The sequence below is a fragment of the Canis lupus genome, chromosome 1 (assembly GCF_003254725.2).
Source record: "Canis lupus dingo isolate Sandy chromosome 1, ASM325472v2, whole genome shotgun sequence".
NCBI classification, from domain to species: Eukaryota; Metazoa; Chordata; class Mammalia; order Carnivora; family Canidae; genus Canis; species Canis lupus.
Window position 1 is genome coordinate 55,396,051 of NC_064243.1, and position 22,750 is coordinate 55,418,800.

General features: G+C 43.5%; 1 protein-coding gene across 20 annotated transcripts in view; it reads left to right on the forward strand.

Annotated features, from left to right (window-relative positions):
- The first annotated feature begins 493 nt into the window (after positions 1–493).
- AFDN (afadin, adherens junction formation factor) overlaps positions 494–22,750 on the forward strand; it is a 137,650-nt gene continuing 115,393 nt past the window's right edge. For 4 of the 20 annotated variants that reach the window (XM_025422765.3, XM_025422763.3, XM_025422772.3 and 1 more), the window contains exon 1: positions 633–808. In XM_025422765.3, the coding sequence (XP_025278550.3) occupies positions 704–808 (105 nt within the window). In that variant the 5' untranslated portion in view covers positions 633–703. Of the gene's footprint in view, positions 809–22,750 lie in introns of all 20 variants that reach the window. The other 16 variants (XM_025422760.3, XM_025422757.3, XM_025422762.3 and 13 more) reach the window with 11 other exon arrangements.

Genomic DNA, 22,750 nt, shown 5'->3' on the forward strand with positions numbered 1-22,750 from the left:
CCCCTGCAGACCCAACACCTTCGGAACCCAGCTCCACCCCCTGAAACCCGGCACCGCTGGGACCAAGCACTTCGGAACCCAGCCCCCTGCAGACCAGCAGTTTCCGAACCGACCTCCACCCCCGGCACCCAGCCCCCTGCGGACCCAGCTGCCCCGGGTGGAACCCAGCCCCTGCGACCCCAGCAAGCACCTTCCGAACCGAGCTCCCCGGGGGAACGCAGCCCCCTGCAGACCTGCCCCCCGCCCCCAGCCCCGCCCAGGCCCGGCGCGCTGCGGCCTCCGGCGGCGGGCGCAGCAGCACCTAGCGGAGGCCCCGAGGTGCGGCGGCGCGGGCGCGCGGGGGCGGGCACGCGGGGCGGGGGCGCGCACGGCGGGCGGGGCGGGGCGGGCCGGGGGCGGGCCGCGGGCGGGCGGGGCGGGGCGGGGCGGGGCGGGGCGCGGGCGGCGTGTGCGGGCGGCGGGCGCACACCGGCCGGCGGGGCTGACGCGGGGCGGGCCGGCGGACGCGGCCGGGAGCCCGGAGCCGGGAGCCGGGAGCCGGGAGCCCGGAGCCGGGAGCCCGGGAGGCGGCGGCGGCGGCGGCGGGAAGGCCGGCCGGGCCCGCGGACCTGCGGGCGCGCGCGGTGCCCCCTCCCTTCCCCCCCCCCCGGCGGGCCCGACCCCCGCGGCCCAGGAGCGCGGCGCGGCCCGAGGCGGCGGGAGGATGTCGGCGGGCGGCCGCGACGAGGAGCGGCGGAAGCTGGCCGACATCATCCACCACTGGAACGCCAACCGGCTGGACCTGTTCGAGATCAGCCAGCCCACCGAGGTGCGCAGGCCGCCCCGCTCCCCCCGCTCCCCCCGCCCCCCCCGGACCCCGACCCCCCTCGGGCGGGGCGCGGCGCGGTCACCTGTGCGGCGGGCGGCGGGCGGCGGGCGGCGGGGGCGGGGCCGCGGCGGGGGCGGGGCGGGGCGGGGGCGCGGGCGGGGGGCGCGGGCGGGGGCAGCGCGGACCTTTGTCACTCGGGCGGGCCTGTGCCCCGCCGCGGGGGCTCCCGGGGGTCGGCGCTCGGGGGGGGCGGGGGGGCGCGTGCAGAGTGAGCGCCGGGAAAGTTCTCATTGTGCGCGTTTGCTGCCGCGCCGCCGGGAACGGAGCTCGCGGGACTCGGAGCCTCCCCCGCTGGTCGGCGGCCGCCGGGTCGGAGCGCGGCGCCCCTCCCCCCGCCGGGCCGGCGCGGGCGTCCGCGGTCACCGGGGCAGGGGCAGGGGCAGGGGGCGGGGCGGGGCGGGGCGGGGCCGCGGGGAGGGGGCCGCGGGGCGGAGGCCGGAGGCCGGGCCCCCTCCCCCGCCCGCCCCTCCCCCACCCCCGCCCCCCGCCCCCCGCCCCCCGTCCCTCCTCGGGGGCGGCCGGCCCTGCCCTGCCCTGCCCTGCCCTGCCCTGCCCCGGGCGCGCTCCCAGACCCGGAGGAAATCCCACTCGCCCTGGGCCCGGGACAATGGCCGTTGTTTATGGCCGAGCCGCCGGGCGGGTGGCGGACGGGGCGGGGGTCCCGAGCTGCAGAGGCACCTGCCCGGCGTGCGGCCCCGCGTCCTGGACGCACCTGTGAGCGGTCCCCGCTCAGCCCGCGTCCAGGCAGCCGCAGCCCTGCGCACCTGCCCTCTGGGCCGAATCTGCCCCCCCCCGCCCCCCCCCCCCCCCCGCCACCACGTTTCATCCTCTTTGGTGTCATGAGCCCCTTTTTATCACACGTGCGAGGTCAGCGTCGGGCTGGGCCGGGTTGGGGGCTGCTTTCTGCCTGGTGGGCCCAGCCCCTTGGAGCCCCTCCTGGGTTGGGGATGGTGCACGCGACCCGGCTCGGGCACTCGAGCGAGGTCCTCGCCTGCACATGACTGGGTGTGCGGACCGTGCCGGCGCCTGCACTGTTAGCGCCTCTTCTCCAAGGTGCTGTGCAGTACTTTGAGCTCTCTGGGGTCTTTCAGCATCATGGATTCATCCTTCTTATCTCTGCTTTAAAAACCGAGGATGCAAAACCATGATACGTGGTTGATTTGTTTTTCTGTTTGAATGAATCTATTTATAATTTTTTTTTTTTTGAGAGAGATTACCCAAGTCTGGTTGAGAAAAGGAATATTTTTTCGATTTACTAATAGATCACTCAGTTTATTCTTTTGGGATGTGGAATTGACTTGGCATTTAAAAAAAAATCTAAATCAGAAACAGATTTTATAGTTCATTGGTTTCAAAAAATTCCATTTTTAGGCGCTCAATTGAAATTTTTTCTCTATTTTCTTAGAGATCGTAGGAGGTATTAAAACTGGCCTGTCATTTGGAGAGCTGCTTTTTACATAGTTGACCTGCAGGTGAAAAGTTGCTGTATGTATGTGTCTTGAAGCAAAGCAGATTTGAAGGGCTGGTTTTGAAAATGGTTATGAATTGCATTTAGTAGTTTCTCGTCCCTACTCAACACTTGGTCCCTTTTTAGAAATGATTCTCCAGAATTGTGTGGGAAAGCTCTGCAAAATGAAATAAGTTGATTTTTAAAAATATATGCTATTTATGTTAGTTTTTTTTTTATTCTCTAGAACTAGTTCACACTTAATACTATGTGTTCTGGAGAACCTTGGCATACTATTAAATTTATTCTGGTCTTGCAGGTTGAGCTTCCCATTTAACAGGGTGTATTTTTCATTATGATGTAGGTGAACTTTCATGTTAGTGATTCTCTAAACCAATATTTCAAGATTCATGGTTTCAGTTTGCTTTATTTACCTAAACTTGTGTCTTAAAGTTTGTACCGTCTGATGATGAATTCTTACCTTATTTGGCCATCACAAATGATTTTTCTTAGTTTTCTCTAAGAATGTAAGTGGGATACGGGCCTTTATTATTTTTAGTAAACGTTAAGCAAATTTATCACAGAATTTGATTTATAGGATTGCACTTTAAGCCTTATATTTAAGTATTTAGATAATCTTTTATATGCGTATAGGAGAGCTTCGTTGTGGTTTATTTTCTTTGCATCTTGGGGGGGGCACAGTAATCAGTGTCTATTATCATTTTATGGCTACGTTAATTGTTGATCATTTGTGTTTGGTGATTTCAGGCAGTCTTGATAAGCACTGATAACTCGGTGGTTTCTATATTCAGTAAGATGGTAAACTTGGCTTTTTGGATTATATTCTTAAGAAAATAATGTTATGAAATCAACCTGGTTAAGTTTACTTTTTCTTTCATATTCATGTTTATGTGTAAAAGGAGAGCTTCTAAAGAAAAAGCAAGTTATATGTTGTCATTGCATATTTTTCAGTCCTTCCTCACTTGAGTCCTAGATTCTTTTGGACTCATAAGAGTTGACTTAAACTTAATGTTGATATCTTATCACTAGGAGATTGATGTTAAGTTCAATTAAGGTGTTGGTTACTGTGGAAAACTGTAGCTCCCAATAAAGCTTCTTAAAGTTTTTTAGTCCTGTTGTTTTCTTAATGTTAAGGCTTTCTTTCTTTTAGGAATTTCTAATTATTATGGCAGAATGCTTGTTGCTAAACTTTACTTCCATTACTTTCTCGGAAGAGGGCTTCTCTGCCTACCCAGAGCTCCCCTCTTGGTTTCTGGTCCTCTGTCTTGTCATTCATTGTAGCCACTGGTTTCTGTGTCCCTCTGAGATTACATGAAAGCAAGGGCTTTGAATTTTATTATTTTTAACATTGTTATGTCTGTCACCATGGTAGGTGCTCAAGGAATATTATGTGGAAAAGGTGTTGAATATGACCTCTTTCTGTATACGTTTATTCTTGACAAAACGTAGAGTACGTACATGTTAAGAACTGGCTGGAGTTATCTGTTAGGTGATTAGAGATTTCTGTTTTCATGTGTTACTCTTTTGTATAAGGGTTACACCTAAATGCAGGAACTGTTCTTAATTGACCATTTTGCTTCACCAGAGTTCTTAAAGTCAGTTTTTAAAAAATAACTTCCGGAGTTCATTATTTTCTTTTTTATGTTGATGGGAAAATATAACCTAGAATTTGTAGGTCCATCCATATACACTGTATTAAAGGTGAATGTGTTGTATTTTAATATTCTGATGAATCTTGAGAAGTAATGTGGTGATTCATATTACCCAGAGGTGTGTGTATAAAACAACTTCTGGTTTGTCAGCACAGGTGGAGTAGGAAGTCTTCAGGTGAAGTAGTAGTAAGTTGCATAATTTATAGCTAAATCTATAGTCCAGACTATATAGCTTAGGCTGTAACTGTGCTTTATCATAAGACTTAACTATATTGGAAACTATTTTGAAAACAACAGTTGTTTTATTGAACATCCATACTTACAAGATCCCTTTTTCTAGTGATTAATATATAATGATGCAGGCAGTTGTATTTATAGGCATCTCTGTCTTTTTTTTTTTTTTCTCTTTGAAACTTAATGGTGGTTGTAACTTTTTTTTTTTAACCTTTATTTCCTGTAATAACTGGTTAAGATTTGTTTGTATGGGTGTGAGCCTGTCAGTCTGAGGTAAACCCTTGTCTGACAGTGTTCAAATCTTAAATTGAAACTGCATCTAGACTGGCTTCAGTTTGCCCTCTTTCTGCCAGTGAAGACTAATTTTAATTTCTGCAGTTTATAGACTTAATGGAATATAACTGTTGTAACTAGGCTTTTCTAGAACTATAAAATTTTGATTTTGGTTAATAGCATAGTAGTAGAAGTGGCTCTTTCATATTCTTAAAAAAGTACGAGTCACAGAAGATCAGAGTATATACCAAATTGGTGGGAAGCTAGAGAAACGATTTAAGGTTATGCCATTAAGGATTTAATTGAGCAGTTGTAATATGTAAAGCATTATTACTAGATGTTGCCTATTCTGGTGGCATAGGTTAATTTGTTTATAAACACTTTTATTAGATTTGAACTTGGGTATAATGTCAGAAAATGCTAATGAATAATACTAGCAGTTACATTGGTGTAAATCTGTTTTCCTTTATTAAAAACAAAATGGATCTGAGTAGTGTTTATAGAACATAAAACTAAACTGATCTCTTAATTGAAAATTATTTCCAGGTTAAGTGAATTCTGTTGATTTTTTTTTTTTGTTCAGAAGTTTGCTGTTTCTATTATTTTCCTGGCTGATTGTATTTAGGATGCACTCATTTGTCTTAGGAGAGAGATGAAAATTTGTTTGACCTACATTTACACTTGTGAGTTGATAGTAAACAATTTGCCAAATCTCGCAGACCCTTTAACCCATTTTGGGTGTGTCCCAGTCTGTTAGCTGACACTGATAGGCTCAGGGCCTGAAAATCCACTGGTGGGCTTCTAGTTAGTACCATGAGTTGATGGCAGATGTGGGCATACGGTCAAAGTTGGACCATCCTTATGCATAAGTTATGAATGAGCAGAAACTTTTCTTAATATTACCCAGTCATATGTCACGGCCAAAGAGAGTGGGCTGGGGAGGTGGATCTAGTTGAGGTCATCTGGTTGAAGTTTGGTTCTAGTGACAATAAAAATGTAAAGCTTCACTCATCATTTTGGTACATGTGATTGACCAAAACTGTTATAATTTAACTTAGAAAGTGAATGTACTTTATAAGGTGAAAGTAAGCATATATAAAATAGTTCGTATGTAGGGACGCCTGAGTGGCTCAGCAGTTGAGCGTCTGCCATCGGCCTGGGGCATGATCCTGGGGCCCCGGGATTGAGTCCCGCATCGGGCTCCCTGCATGGAGCCTGCTTCTCCCTCTGCTTGTGTTTCTGCCTCTCTCTCTCTCTGTGTCTCTTATGAATAAATAAATAACATCTTTAAAAAAAAAAAAAGTCTATGTAAACTAGGAAAATATCTTCCTGGTATAACTTGATTCCAAAGATAAGGATAATTTGAAGTTTCATACTTGTAAGTTTATGAGTGTGTCATGAATGAACTTAGAGGAACTGAAATTGCATAGCTTACTATGACTGGAAAATAGCCAGAATTTCTGTATTTTACTAAAAAAAAAACAAAACTGATGTTAAAGAAAATTAGCATGGCTTACAGAAAATGATGTGAACTTTTGTTATACTTCTTTGCATTATCGTGTTTTTAGGTTGATTGCACATAGCGTGCTCTACTGTGTGTGTGTGTATCTCTGTCTAGTATTATGAGTTTCAGGTGTACAACAGAGAAGTACATTAGTGTGCATTTACATACATGAGGAAGTGGTCTCCATGGTAAATCTGGCTACCATCTGTCACCATCCAGAGTTATGAGATGTATGCACTAAAGCCTGTGTTGTACATCATGTCTCCGTGTCTTACTAATTTTCTAACTGGGAGTGTGTAGCGTTTAACTCCGCCTCCCCTCTTTTGCCCATCTTCCTACCCTGTCTCTCCTCTGACAACTAGCAGATTATTTTATCTATCTATGAATCTGTTTCTAGTTTTGTTGTTGTTATTGGGTGGTGTTTGTTAAGCTTTTTAGACTTCACGTAAGTGAAATCAGATGGTATTTGCCTTTCTCTGACTTATTTCACTTAGCATAATACTCTCCAGGGCTGTCCATGTTGTCAGCATCATGATTTCACTTTTTTTTAATGGTTGAGTAATATTCCATTGTGTATGTATACCACCTCTTTATTCATTCCCCTGTTGATGACCCCCTAAGTGGCTTCCATATCTTGGCTATTGTAAATAATGCTATAATGAACAGAGCAGTGCCTGTATCTTTTCAAATTAGTGTTTTCATTTTCTTTGGTAAATATCCGGAAGTGCAACTGCTGGATCATAGGGTAGTTCTAGTTTTAATTTTTTGAGGAATCTCCATGCTATTTTTCATAGTAGCTGTACCATTTTGCATTCCCACCAATAGTGCAGGAGGGTTCCCTTCTCTCTGCATCCTCGCCAACACTTGTCATTTCTTGTCTTTTTGATAATTGCTATTCTAACAGGTGTAAGGTAATATCATCTTGTGGTTTCGATTTGCGTTTCCCTGATGAGTAGTAATGTTGAGCATCTTTTCATGTGCTTGTTGGCCATCTGGATGTCGCCTTGGAAAAATGTCAATTCACAATCTCTGCCCATTTTTTAATTGATTTTTTTTCTATTACATTGTGTGAATCCTTTGTCTGTTTGGGTAGATTTGATATGTGGTTTGCCAGCATTTTCTTTCATTCCATACGTTACCTTTTCATTTTCTTCATGGTTTCCTTTGCTTTGCAGAAGCTTTTTAATTCGATGTAGATTTATTCATCAGTTTTTGCTTTTGTTGCCCTTGCCTGGGGAGACAGATCCAGAAAGATATTGCTCAGACTGATGCCCAAGAACTTACTGCCTGAGTTTTCTTCTAGGAGTTTTATAGTCTCCCATTTCATATGAGTCTTTAATCCATTTTGAGTTTATTTTTGTAAGTGGTATTAAGAAAGTGGTTCAGTTTCATTTTTTCTACATAGTTGTCCAGTTTTCCCTACAGCAGTTATTGAAGAGATGGTCTTTTCTACATTATGTATTCTTGCTTTCTTTGTTGAAGATTATTTGACTGTATAAATGTGTTTATTTCCGGAATCTCTGTTTTTTCCCATTGATCTGTTTTAGTGCTAGTATCACCCTGTTTTGGTTACTGGTGCTTTGTAGGTACAGTGTGAAATCAGGGAGCATGATACCTCTAGTTATGTTCTTCTCAAGATTGCTTTGACTATTTGGGGTCTTATCTGGTTCCATACAAATTTAAGAATTATTTGTTCTAGTTCTGTGAAAAATTATGCGGATTGCATTGTATCTGCAGATTGCTCTGTGTAGTATGGATGCTTTAACAGTATTCTTCTCATGGTTTGGGAGAATATTCTTCTAGTCTCAGCAAGGTCTATCTATACCTTTTCTTTTTTTTTTTTTTAATTTTATTTATTAATGAGAGAGAAAGAGAGAGGAGAGACACAGGCAGAGGGGGAAGCAGGCTCCATGCGGGGAGCCCAATGTGGGACTCGATCCCGGGACTCCAGGATCAGGCCCTGGGCTGAAGGCAGCACTAAACTGCCGAGCCACCCCGGCTGCCCTATCTATGTCTTTTCATTTGTTTTGAGTCATCTTCCATTTTTTCAGTGTCTATCATTTTTAGTGTACAAGTCTTTCACTTTCTTGGTTAAATTTATACCTAGGTATTTTATTCTTTTTGATGCAATTGTGCGTGGAAATGCTTTCCTAATCTTTCCTTCTGAAGTTCATTATTAGTCCATAGAAATACAATGAATTTTTGAGTATTAATTTTGTATCCTGCAACTTTACTGAATTTTTTTTATTCCAGTAGGGTTCCAATAGTATGTTGAATAAAAGTAGCGAGAGTGAGGGGCACCTGGGTGGCTCAGTCAGTAAAGCGTCAGCCTTTAGCTCAGGTCATGATCTCAGTCAGGGTCTTGGGATCCAGTCCTATGGCTCCCTACTCAGTCCAGAGTCTTCTCTCTCTGCCTCTGCTCCTACCCACCCCACTCGTGCTCACCTTCTCTCTCTCCCTTTCTTTCTCTTTCTTTTCTTTTTTTTTTTTAGTATATGTGCTGCCTGAAGCAAGCACTCTCCCTTTCTTTCTCAAATAAATAAAATCTAAAAAAAAAAAAAAAAAAAAAAGGCAAGAGTGAGCATCATTGTCTTATTCCTGATCTTAGGGGAGAAACTTTTAGCCTTTCACATTTAAAGATGGTATTGTATTAGTTGTGAGTTTGTCATTTGTGACCTTTATTATTTTGAGATATCCCTCTATAGTCCCCTTGTTGAGAGTTGCTTTTTAAATGCTGTTACTGTATAATAGTTAGAGTGAACCATATGGAACATATGTGAGTAATGATTATACCAGGACAAGAGGGATAAACTAGAATTGTTTCCATTCACAGTAAGTGCAAACAATACAAACTTGAGTAAATGGTTTGTTGTTTCAGTTTCTGAAGTCTCAGACTTCTTTAAATTTACTCTTGCCTGGAGTGCTTGGTTGACCTAGGCTGAACTGGTGAGACCATTTTTCACAGAATATCAGATATTTTCTTTGTGTAAAAAAAAAAAAAAAAAAAAAAGTCTTCCTTTTGGGTAGCACAGAAGCATGTGTAGGAAGAGGGCATGTGACTATTGAGTTCAGCTCGGCCCCCACCTGTAGTGAATGCTGTGTGACAGGTTGTTTCGAATATAGAAGTCTTACTTTGCTTTCTGAAACTTTATCTGAGAGCTTCCACTGGAATTTTGTAGTAGAACAGAGTTTAAATCCTAAAATTAAGACCCATGAGAAAAATGCTTATTTGTTAGTCTTGTTTGGGTATTTATGGGTTAAGTGCAGTCCAGTGCACTTGTTATATTCAGAGTTCTAGCTTATTGTTCTCTCTTGCTTGATTTCACTTATGTTTTACTAAGGAAAATTAGTCTTTTGCCCTTCGCAAATTTAAATTGTTGTCCCTTGCAAGAATGTACTTTCTTTTTATACCCTTGTTTGCTAATAATGGTACTTTCCATGGTAACCTACTTATTCTTTTTATTTCCTGACTTTTACAAGAGAACCAACAAGATTTCTATCTTATTTCTTTTTGTGCCTGTTACTAGTCACAGTGTTTTGGTGCCGAGGCTTCAGATTGTCAGTTTTTCCTGTTGCTTTGAACCTAGTTCCATATGTTTAGTTGCGAAAATGAAGTGGGAGGAAAAATATACACAGTGTTGGGGCGCCTTGGTGGCTCTGTTGGCTCAGTGTCTGACTCTTGGTTTCGGCTCCAGTCCTGACCTCAGGGTCCTGAGATTGAAATGGGAGCCCGGCTCCGGCTCTGCACTGGGAGCAGAGTCTGCTTGTCCCTCTCCTTCTGCCTCCCTCCCCCTCAAATAAATTAAATCTTAAAAAAAAAATGCACACAGTTGGACACAGTAAATAATTAAAAACCATTGTATTCTTAAAATGTGTAACTTCCGGATGCATGGGTAGCTCAGCAGTTGAGCATCTACCTTTGGCTCAGGGTGTAATCCCGGGGTCCTGGGATCGAGTCCTGCATCGGGCTCCTCACAGGGAGCCTCTTCTCCCTCTGTCTTTGTCTCTGCCTCTCTCTATGTGTCTCTCATAAATAAATAAATAAAATCTTTAAGAAAAATGCATAACTTATATACATGGTTTGTGTAAAGCCTATGACTTGGGAAGATGTCTTTCAAATATGTTATTTTTAGGTGGTTATTGGCATTGTTATCTGAGTAGATTTCTGAAGGCACCAGACTTCTAGACCAATGCTTGTAAAATACCCCATGATTTTACGTAAGTTTACAATATACCATGATTTTATATGAGCTCTCTAATGAGTTTCTAAATTACATTTCACATTAATCAATTTTTGTATTGACAAAAACTTGTGTAATTTTGGGGGTGATTATTTTTAAGAGACATTAGTAATAAAATAATCAGTTATATGAAGGTTTTTTATTTGAGCCTAAGTATTTTAATTTCTGCTACTAATTCTTCTTTAAAAATCTTTTAAAATACTTTTTATGTTCTATTACATTAGAGTTTGTCTTGTTGTTTGAGTGGATCTTTTACCCATACATAGTTTTTGCCATCATGCATTGACTATACAGAAAATATTGGTTCACTGAGTTATGTGGATTTTCCAAATGTTGGGACATTTATTTAAACAATACCGAAATACTACATTTGTTTAATATTACCACTGATCAGAAAAATCTTAAGTTTTCAAAACGTCTTACTTCCTTATCAAAGCTCAAATTTTATTACTGGCAGCAGTGCCAGAGGCAGCACTTGAAGGGATAGGCTTGCTTCATTCGTGTTTGCGAAAATGCCTGCCAGATACTCAAGCCTGAATAAGTGTAGCTTGTCAGTCATTCTTTCAGGTAAAAACGGTATTCCATGAAAAAGTTGGCTCAGCTTGATTACAATTTCAGCGGTTCACAAGTGCTTTTTCTTGAGAGATCCATCAAACTGGTACGCAGCCTATGTACAAGTGTTTCCCAGAGTGGTACATAGATTATTGAACACAGATTTATTAATTAAAATTATTATTTATTTATTTATTAAAACAAAAGTTTTAATAAAATTCATAATTTTTTCTGTTTTATCAAAGATACTCTTAAGTGAAACAGCACCTCTGTTTTTTAAGTGTTTACTCATAGCAGTGAAAAACTTCATTGGCTCTGAGTCCAGTTTGTTGCTGCTGCCTTGATCTGTGCTAACGGGCATTGGTTCGGCCCATCATACATGTGCCTGCACAGTGCGAGGCTGTTCCTGTGTAAGTACCAGCGTGCGAAAGTTTGCACTTCACAGTTGGTTTTGAAAGGTCTAAGGGGGAACCCCAGGGGCTCTTGGACTATAGTTATGAGCTACTGCCCTAGAATACTAAGATGGGTATTAAGAATTTTGGTTTACATTTGAATTTTGGTTTATATTTGAAGGTAGGTATTAAAGCCTGTATTCATGGTATTTTCCAACTATAGCTCTAAAATTAACATACATATCATTTAAAATGTGAACATAAGGCTCAATATGATGGAAGAGTAGACTTCAACAGTGTTCATTTTTTTGCATGTTATATATTTATTTTCTATATAAGCACATACCTTAATTTTTACTTATCAGTAATAAGGTACAAGCGTTTATACTTTTGTTATTGAAGAATACTGTCCCACGACCTCACTAAAGTGGTGACCTATGGATTTTATTACTCTGATTCACCCAGGATAAGACTTAGGCCACTCCTCCTGGTGGGTCCATTCCTAGCCTAGAGAACAATGCTGTCTAATGTATTGCAAGCGTTGTGGTGGGTGGATATTTTGTTTGATGCGGGCTCACATCTTCTGGCACTTGTGTGTCCTTTCAAGCTCTCCTTCCCACGTGTAAACTCTGATTATGCCAGTCGTTGACTCTGTGAGGATGTCTTTTTGCTTTTTTGGTTGTATTTTCCCTTAGCTTTAGTGTATTTCATAACATAAGGACAAATACAGACAGATAATACTTGTTTCTTAAACCTGCCATACAGAATATGGAATCTTAGTACTTCAAAGTAATTTGTAAATATATTCTAGAAAACATAATCTAAAAATTTATAAAATATATTCTAAAAATATATTCTAAAAACATGTGCTAAAAACAGAATATTTTACTGAATTGACATTTAAGATGAATTTCTTTACTTGCTGGCAACTTGTCTTGCAACAAATATATTGTGGTATTAATTTATGGCGAGATGTAAATTCATTTCAATTTTTTGGTGACTGTTTCCTTTTTATAGTTAGCATTACTAAATTATTTTGATACACCATTTTTAAGCATCAAATGAAACGTGTTTATTAGTAAACATATTATTTTAACTTACCAAGGTAATAAAATTACAGATAAGAAATCATATTTGCTGAATAAGCCAGTTTGTGAAGGGTTCCTTTGTAGATCAGCTAAGCTGCTGGTTGGTTATTCAAGAGGAGGAGCTCTCCCAGAGTACCATGGACAGTGTACATTTAACATTTAGGACTTCAAGTGTTTAAAAATGTGTTTTTAATTCAAGTTTGGCAAAGGTGGCCTTGTTGAGTTCTTGCTATAGTTGACATGTTTTTATACCAAATTTTCTGGTTTCAGTTTCTAAAAGTTATTTATTACTTTCAGGAAACAGTTACTTTGGGAGTATTGGGGACAGTGAAGTTAAGACCAGCAAATCTGGAAAAGCATTAGGAAACATTTATGATACTATTTTATGTTTTATTTGTAAAGTATCTTCTTGAAAGCTTAGTTAGAAGGAGTTTATGTGTTTACTTCACTGTAGTGAGATTGTACGTTTAAAAATACTTTTCTTTTATGAAAGAAATATACATCTTTTAGAATAGTTGGAAATTGCTTGAAGCGTGCGTGTATGTTTGGCTCTATGTGTTTATTGTTTGCATTTTTAGTCAGTACTGAGTCGTTTTTCTTTTTTTTATTTATTTTTTATTTATGATAGTTACACAGAGAGAGAGAGAGAGAGGCAGAGACACAGGCAGAGGGAGAAGCAGGCCCCATGCACCAGGAGCCTGACGTGGGACTCGATCCCGGGTCTCCAGGATCGCGCCCTGGGCCAAAGGCAGGCGCCAAACCACTGCACCACCCAGGGATCCCTGAGTCGTTTTTCTTAACCAAGCATATGTCTGTTGGGAATCCAGTTCTTAAAAGCTGCCTAGGTTGGTTGGACATTCTGTGAGTGCATGCTATGTCCACATGCCTGATACAAACGTGGGTGCTTTGTGTGTGTTATCCTACAGTTCTCCTAACTCCTCTCCTCTGCTTGAATAAGCAGAAGCTTTAGTTGATTTAGTTGAATACTTACAAATTCCCTTATTCATCCAATAAGATTTCTTACCTGTATTTTATTACGCAGTTAAGTTAAAACAATTTGTTTTCTAATAAATGTTTTTGTATGTATTTTTAGTTCCTGTAGCAACCCTGTGAGGTGGGTACTTCTACTGTTCTCATTTTTGGGTGAAGAGACCAAGGCCCAGGGAGATGAAATAATATGCTCAAGGATGTACAGGTGTAGTAAGCTGAGGAGCAATGAACCTGTGTGTTGGCTTGAACCCTAACCAGTGTGTTTGTAGAATTCAGAAATTTAAAATCACTGCAATGAAATTTGGAAATTTTGTAGGAAAATAATTTATAAATAGGATAATTTAGGGGCACCTGGTTGCTCAGAAGAGCATGTGACTCTTGATCTCCAGGTTGCGAGTTCGAGTCCGTTTTGGGTGTGGAGATTACTTAAAAATAAAATCTTAAAAAAAATAGGGTAATTTAGAGCTTGATCTTCAGAAAGAATCACAAGCATGGTTTAAGGAAATGTATGTTGTGTGTATATATGTATATTTTTATATATTGTATACACAGATATATAGATCATCTTGATTTTCTAAAGCTCTGTTATAGCTTTTATCTTTGTAACAGATGATTGTGTGTTTTGTAGCCAGCACAGTGCTTGCCATATTTTGTGTTCTAAATATGCAACTAAACTGGAGCAACTAGACTTGGAACTACTAAAAATCTGAGTATGAGTGAAGGATATGAGGGAATTTTGGTAACTTTGTAGATAGCTTTCCTGTGCCTGAGGGAGAGAGAGGCAGGCTCCCCAGGGTTCAGACTCTTTGGTGACAGCATGGCTGTCCCTTTGAGTTTGTAGTAGTCCCTTCCTCTCTCGCTCTGCTTCCTTCTTGAGTTAGCTCCAGTGTCGCCTCAGCCCTTCCCTGGTCCACGTTTCCATGTAAAGGACAAATGAAACTTGTTTGTTCTCATCACTGCTGGGGTTCAGTTAATTTAATTTCGTAACATTTTGTTTACATATTAATTAGCGATTTCCCCCTAGGTAATGTTTGAATTTCAACGGTTTTCTAGAGATAATAACTTGATTGTTACTAACAATTCTACCTAATATCTCTTGAGCATATATTTGCCTTTCTCAAATTAGAAGGGGGAATTTCAGATGAAATGGTGGGTTTAGGGGGCAGTGTAGTGGACCTTCTCAGATCCTACAAATTCACTTGTCTGGTCTTTTCTCACATGGAGGAAGTTTCTAGATGGGAAGTCAAGTGTACTATTATGAGTTGAGGACTCTGAATAATTGAGTGTAATATTTGCATGTATACATTACATACATATGTAATTTATGTGTTAGTATATAATTCTGTAACAGCAGCAAACTAAGGTTGTCTCTAAACTAGTGTTATAGGGTGTTTAGCCACATGCCATGCCAAGTTTTCCTGCTCTGGTTTCCTAGTATAAGTATAATTTAACTGTAAGAAATTATTTTTTAACCAAGTGGAAACTAAGCCACCAAATGCCACTTGTTTCTGATTTGCACACTTCTGAGCAAGTTTCCAGTGCTTCTGGAATATTTGCATTTTATTAGTGTAATGACATTTTTAGATATTTTATCTTTAGTATGTGGTTACAAATGCATATAATTGATATCACCAGCTTGATTGTTGAGACCCATTGCAGATTTTACATAAAATACTATGAAAATTGTTTGCTTTTTTCTACTTCTGTGAGCAAAAATTTGGAATAGGGAATCCTTGGGTGGCTTGGTGGTTTAGTGCCTGCTTTTGGCCCGGGGTGTGATCCTGGAGTCCTGGGATCAAGTCCCATATCAGGTTCCCTGCATGGAGTCTGCTTCTCCCTCTGCCTGTGTCCCTGCCTCTCTCTTTCCTCTGTGTCTTTCATGAATAAATAAATAAAATCTTAAAAAAAAATTTGGAATAGTTATGCACCTATATCACAGGCCCGGTGATAAGAGAAATTGCTTCTATGTTTGTTTTTTTGTGGCTTTGCCGTGTTAAAACTGTGGACATCTCGACATTCCTTTTGCATTTTTCTTAGGTCAGCACAGCACTCATTCTGGCCAGTATTCATTGAGTGCTTGCTGTGTTTCAGGCTTGATCAGAGACAGCCTGCAGAGGTGAGAGGATGAAATGGTCTGCTGTCCAAGGAAGAAGGGATGCAGATGGACCATCATGGATGGCCCCATTGTGCCGTCAGAGCAGAGCCTAAGTGGCAACCTACAATGCTGACTGCACTTCGGGCCAGAGGTTGAATCCTGGCTTTCCCACTCAGTAAATGTGTCCTTCTCTGTCTCCTTTACAAGGTCAATCATTTAGCAGTTATTGTTTATGGGCCAGTCGCTGCAAGTACTGAGCCTGCAGAACTTCATGGACACATGGTTCTTTTCTCAGATAGCTCCCATTCTAGTATGGAAGATAGATTGAAAAAACCATGGCAGTACTATGATAGGTGCTCTGTTTGGATGGTGGGGACCAGGGACATCTTTTATAGACTATCGAGATGAGTCCTTAGATGGTAAAGAATTGTCTGGAATTTTCTGTAAAGAATTGTCTGGAATTTTCTGTATGGGTAAAAGGGATGGCATTCCTGGCAGAGAACATTATTGATTCAGCAGACTTGGGTCATCTGGTACCCATTGTGAAAAGATGAGCAAGAGCACACTGGTCAGGAATGCCTTTGGCAGCAGACGTTCGCAACTCAGCAGATACAGTGTTTGCAGTCAGCGCTGTGAGGAGGGACAACCCGAGTGACCTGGGCAGCAGAGCTTTCCTGCATTGCAGGTCAGCAAGGTTAACCGAGCTATAGGAAGTGTTTCTTCTGAATCCAGAAGAATTTTAGGACCAAGATGGAGGAGAGGTGCCACGTGTGTGCCGGGTGACCTGTGGAGCGCATTGTTCCTCGGTGTCCACTGCTCCTTCCTGAGCGAGGGTTGCTTCCTGTTCTCCGAGTGTTAGGCTTCACTGTGTGGCTTGCTCCGGTCGGTGACACGGGCCAGCCTGCGTCCAGGCGTTAAGCCCCATGCCACACTGCTGTCCTGATAGCAGAATGAAGACCATGGGAACAGGCCCAGCTACCCACACAGTGATGTGCTGTCATGAGAAAGACCTGAATCTTAGTTGTCATAAGCCGCTGAGATGGCGTGTTCATTTTCGAGGCGTAACCCGGTGGCTGAAGGGTAGCGTGCTTTATGTGTGCGTCCTAGTGCGTCAGGAGCCAAGGAGCCGGTTTGTGACCTGGGAACCTGGAGGTGTTAACCAGCGCCTTGTTGGCTGAGTTAGGAATGTTCCAGATGAAACCGTAGGATGAGGTTTGCCGCTCAGCAGACCTCCTGGTAGCAGAGCAGGCAAGTGTAGGGTGAGTGAGCTTGGAGGCAGGAGGCCGGCGGGTTATCTGGCCGGTGGTCCTGGGAGACAGAAGCCTGAGCTCAGGCTACACTGGTCACGGGGCAGGAGAGGTGGCTGAGGAAGTGCCCCGGGGCCTGGAGACCGATGAGGCAGTGTCTGAGAGGAAAAGAAGTCCAGGCCCGTCCCAGGTCTGTTCTTGGCCACCTGGACACATGGTAGGACCCTGAGCCAGAAGTAAAAAGAAGTGTACATGTGGTCGATGAGGTTTGGGGGGGAAATAGGAAGCTGTCGTTGAGAGAGTTTGCTTTTGAAGGTGCTTGTGGATTTCCAGGTAGAAGGTTCCTAGGCTCACAGCTAGAGAGGAGGGGACAGCAAGGAGGACGATTGTGGAGGAAGGGAGGGACAGAGGGGGGAGCCAAGGCAGAGATGAGACTGTGGGAGAGACTTGTGTGGAAGAGACCAGAGCCCCGAGAGCCCCAGGACGCAGGCCTGAGAACACCCCGTTGGAGCCGGGGGGAGGGGGAGGGGGAGCACTCACGGGTGGCCCAGAGGGCTGACGCGGGGAGGCTGTGTGCGCGTCCTGACCAGAGGGCAGGTTGACGGCGGTGCCTTCTCCGGCCCGAGCACTGCTTGCAGCCCTGCTGCCCTCGTCAGCTGCTCTCCCGGGTAACCCGGATGTTCTGAGCGCCAGGATCACTTGCCCACTGTAGGACCACGAAAAGGCTTTTTCCTTTGCTTCCTGAAGGTGTCGGCCTGTTTCCTTCCTGCCCTTCCCCCTCGGGTGATTCCGTTTGCTCCCCTCTCTCGGCAGTGTAAGTGTGTTACTATCAGAGTCTGGGCTCTACGTACATTTTCAAGTAAAGAGAGGCCTGTAAGTATGGGACTGTTCTGAGACCACGGGGACAAACTGACACTGACCGTGGCTGACGTGATACGCTTCTAAAGAAGCATTTGTTGACTTCGCACTATTCATGCCCGTTTAGATACTAAAAAATGTCGCTGGTATTCCTGGGTCACGGGGTCCTCTGTGAGAGGCATTAACGGAGGCCTGGTCCCCGCTAGCTGCTTCGTCCCGTGGGGTCGTCTTCTTCGTCTCCTTGACCAGGACTGGACTGCGGATGCTGTGGCTCTGGTCATGGAATCTGGAGGATGTATTTTCTAGACCGGGCAGTCGAGGTGACGGCCTACCTGTGCTGAAATCTGGTATTGCTTTTGAGTTTAGACTGATGGGCAGTTGGTGACTGTTCCTCGGGAAGTGCCGACCGGGGCTGGTTTTCCTCCTCCACCTGGATCATTTGCAGTGCTCTCCAGTGATGTCACAGGCGTGGACATTTAGTCATTCCCCATTAGCCATAAATAAATGCCTAAAGAACAAAGCAAAAACTGTGATTTCGGTGGCCAGTCTTAGAAGAGAGGAGCTTTGGAAATGGAATAGATAATGAGGAACAGTAGAGGAGCAGAAAGAAAATGAACTATATTTTGGGGGAATCCAGTAGCAGTTGGTGTGCTTGGGTGGCTGGGTTAGAGGTAAGATTTGCCTTCACCTCCAGCATTCTGTCTCAGGGAAGAAGTCTGCAGGAGCATACCAGTCTTCCGCAGCACAGACTTTTTTTTTTTTTAAGATTTTATTTATTCATCCATGAGAGAGACACAAAAAGAGAGGCAGACATAGGCAGGGGGAGAAGCAGGCTCCCTGCAAGGGAGCCGGATGTGGGACTCTGTCCTGGAACTCCAGGACCACGCCCTGAGCCGAAGGCAGCCACTCAACCCCTGAGCCACCCAGGCGTCTCTCAGCACAGCTTTTGATTGATGTTTTTGCTTCTAGGCCGTTCTGTGCTCAAATGTTCAAATAATTTTCCCAAACGCCCACACCTCCAGGACTAGAGATTATGGAAATGTTGTCTGAGCAACTTCTGGTCTCTCGTCCCTAGTACTTGTGAAGATAGAGTGGCTGCGGGGCGCTCTGCGTACAGCTGAGGGCCTGATGAACATGCTCCAGGGATTAGGTGGTAAGTGTAAGAGCTCAAGGTCGAAGGCATTGACACCAGGGCACACTGTCCCACACCTGGCTCTTGCACTAAACTTCAGCTCTTTCAAAAACACTGAGGCTTGGATATATACTCTGCTGTCAATTTGAATTGTTTAACAGGAAAGTTAAATTTTACAACTTTTTCATTGCTTTTTACCCTAAGAGTTTGAACTCTTGACTTTTTTTTTTTTGTATTTTATTATTTTATTCATGAGAGAGACAGAGAGAGGCAGAGGCACAGCCAGAGGGAGAAGCAGGCTCCCTGCAGGGGATCCAGGATCACCCTGGATCATGCCCTGGGCCAAAGGCAAGCGCTAAACCGCTGAGCCACCCAGGTGTCCCATGAACTCCTGACTTTACCAAAATCTCTCCTGAGTCACCCGTGACCTTCACGCTGCCCAGTGCGGACTTTATTTTGTAACTCCTGATGCTGACCCATCCTCCACGGGCCTCTCTCCAACACTGGCCGGCTTTCCTTTGCTGAGTGAAGGAGACTCCAGGGTCTGACCACGTACCTCCTCTCTTCTGCCACTTGCTCGCTTGCTGAAATTTCCCTCCTTGTGACTTTAAGCACTGAATGGCCCATGTGTGTATCATTGCCCTGGGGTTACCGTGTCCAGGACTGAACTCTGACTTGCGACGGCCCCAGTCACAGCTGCCCTTACCGTCCTCCCCATCTTCGTAAGCATCCCGCAAGTCACTTGTCTGTTGCTTAATGCTCCCCACCTTGCCGTTGTTGTTGAGTCCTTTCTCTCACTCAGACCTCGCATTGAATCTCAGCATGTTCTGGTAGCTCTGCCTTCAGAGAAGCTTCATGATCCAACTCCCTTCTCGCTCCTGGCCCAGACCAGCCTGTCCTTTTACATCACTCAGAACGTACCTTGACCTCCCAAGCCCAGTGTGATGCCAGCCAGCTGCTGTCCTGGGGGCATTTGTACTTGTTCCCTCTGCTTGGAATGCTCTTTGCCGAGGGTTAGGGCTTTGCTCAAGTATTCCCTCCCACCTACGTCCCCCCTCTGCCCTGTGTATTTCTTGTGTGCCACCATCTCTCATTACTGTGTATCTCCTCTTGTTGGGTTATAATGTCCTGAGAATAGGGGCTGTTTTATTTTGTTCATTACTCTTTCCCCCTGCCTAGAACTAAGAGGAGGAAGAAGGGAGGAGAGGGGTACGGGGAGGGGGAGGAGGAGGAGGACCACAACCACGACGTTACTGGAAATAATGTTCTATCCCTAGGCTTAATTTCTTTAAGTCTTCCTTGGCTACTAAATTAAAGTTTTCATTTCTTTTTAAAACATTTACTCTTAAGTTATTATTCCCATATTAGTGTTTACATTTATTTATTAAAGGTGTAGTTTTTACATTTTTAATGCAATTCACAGCACTACTGTGAAGTGAGGTTTATCTTTGAACTCATGTGTGCCCCAGCTTTGGAAATTCTGAACTCTGGTGTTGGTTTTTGTTTTTTCCTCCCTTGTGGACAGTTTGTTCCCTTTCTCTTCTTCGTTCTGTGAGAGTTCTTACTGGAAGAATGCAGAGAACCTTTGTCCTGAAGGCTCTCACCAGCTCCAGGGAGACCTGGGTAGAAGGCAGCCTGCCTGCTGGGCGGTTCTTTGATTGTGGGAACTGAGTTTCTTCCTGGGCAGTAGGTTGTCTGACTGCCTCCTGGACTCGAAGTCGTATTACACACCTACTAGTGATGTAGGTGCTGCAACCAATCTCTTACTTCATTTAATTCCCAGAGCAACAAGACTTGTTTATTATTTTTCTTTCAGTTGAATCAAGACCCAGCAGGTTTTTTTTTTCTTTCATATTTTTATTTATTTATTCATGAGAGAGGGAGAGAGAGAGAGAGAGAGAAAGAGAGATTGGCAGAGACAGAGGCAGAGGGAGAAGCAGGCTCCATGCAGGGAGCCCGACGTGGGACTCGACCCAGGGACTCCAGGATCACGCCTGGGCCAAAGGCAGGCGCTAAACCACTGAGCCACCCAGGGATCCTCAAGACCCAGAAGTTTTAAGGAATAGTTACAGACATAACCAGAAGGCTTCTCTGCCTTTCCTTCTCGCTTTCTGCCTTTCCAGAGATGCGTACTTACTGGAAGTTGTGGGTGATAATTCACTTATTGTAACTGTTCTCTAGTATTCCATTGTCCAGATGAGTCTCAGTTAATCTGTCTCGCCCCCTACTGAGAAATGATCAGGTTGTTTATATTTTTCTACTGTTAGAGATGTGGATTTAATGAACATCCTTGTCCATGCTTCCTTCTGTACTAATGAGAATTTTTAGCATGGACACCTAGGAATTTCTTGGTCATAGGCCATGCAGAGATTCTGATTGACCAGGCCAAGCAAATTGATCTTTGAGATGATTATGTCCATTTGCATTCCAAATTTCAGAATTTCCCACTTTCTCAGTATTTTCAGGTTTTTTTTATAACCTGGAATATATGAAATATTGTTTATATATGACCCTAATTTCAGTGAGTGGACAGGCTCTCTTTTGTTAAGGGTCATTCTCATTTTCTCTTTGAATTGCCTGTTTATAGATTTTGCATGTAATTTTTCCTATGAGCTATTTGTCTTTTTCAGATTGACTCACAGAAATTTTTTGTAGAATCTGAATCCTAATTTGCCACGTATTTTGTATTTTGTTATGTTTATATTAATGGTTTCTCATGTTTCACAGTGTCTTCTGTAACAGATTTTAAAACTCCTGAAATGTAGTTGGGTTTATCTTTTTGTTTTGTTTTGCTTTTAAGTTTTATACTTTTTGTTAGGTGCATGTATTCCATGTTTTATTCTGAAAGTTTTACAGTTTGGCTTTTTACGTTTAGGGGTGTGGGCCAACTGGAATCTGTCTGTGGTGTAGTAACACGCTGTCCTCCTGGTAGCACCTGGCTCAGTGCTGGCCGCTCGGGAGCCCATCCTGGATCCCTGTTTTTCTGTCCTGCCTTCTTAGAGTTTTCTTTCTTTTTTAGAAACTCAACAGTATACTTAAGAGAAAGTGTATTTCGTATTATCTACCATATGATGGCAATGATGGTTCCTGAACCCTTAGTTCTTCCATCTTGCTAGAACTAGGAGTTCCACAGTCTTATTTTAATACCTCAGAGTAAATGAGAGGCAGAGTTGCTTCATGGTTAAAAGTATGGCCTCCTGTTTCAGAATTGCCTCAATACAAAGTCTGGTATTAGCTGTGCCATCAGGTCAAGCTGGTCTTTCTCACACCCAGTTCCTCCTTTGCAAGACAGGAGGAAAGTAATAGTACTAGCCTCATAGGGTTGCTGTTAGCCGTGAAGGGGAGGATGCAGAAAGAGCCCTAGCACCATGCTTGGCTCTTTTGTTACTAATGAGATTTCTTAGGATGGTGGTTAGGTGGTCTTACATTTTGTATTACATTATCATCATCATTATTTGTGTTTTTTTCTTTCCCTTTCTTGTTTTGTTTGCTGTAGCAGGACATCTTCCTTGTTCATCTCAGGGCAGAAATTTAGATCTGTCTGCTGGTCTCCATATCAGTTGATGTTATTTGTGGGGGAGAGGGGGGTTTCCAACAACATGCTTAGATTTGATAGTGTACGTTTTAGGTTGACTCCGCATTCCATATTTTAAATTGAAAAAAAAAATAGTTCTATTTGTTGCTGTTTCTTAAAGTGTGATGGTGTGTGCAATCATATCTAGATATCGTAATGTCATCTGCAGAAGCCTTCTTAAGTGAGGTTTCGTGAACAGTGTAATTTTATATATAAACACAGTGATTTTTAGGTTTTCATTTCATAGAACCTAACAGCTACCATAGTTCTATATCTTTTGTTTTTGAGTTCATGTCTCTGACCTTCCATTAATTGCCTAAAGAATTTATCCCAGAATGTAGTTTTTTTTTAGTGTTTATGTATGTTAGCTTGAGATGTTTGTTGTACAGTGTAGATGATTGGAATCGTAGGTGAAAGTATCATAGTGAGAATATTTAGTAACATGAAGTGAGAATCTATTCACTGATTGCTTCTCTTGCTGATAGTTCTCTTGAGCAGTTCTGTTAAGACGTCTCAGTGGAATCTGTGAGCTCATGTCAGTGTCACTTTGCCCCCGCATAGAGGTTTATGTTCCTTTTCTAA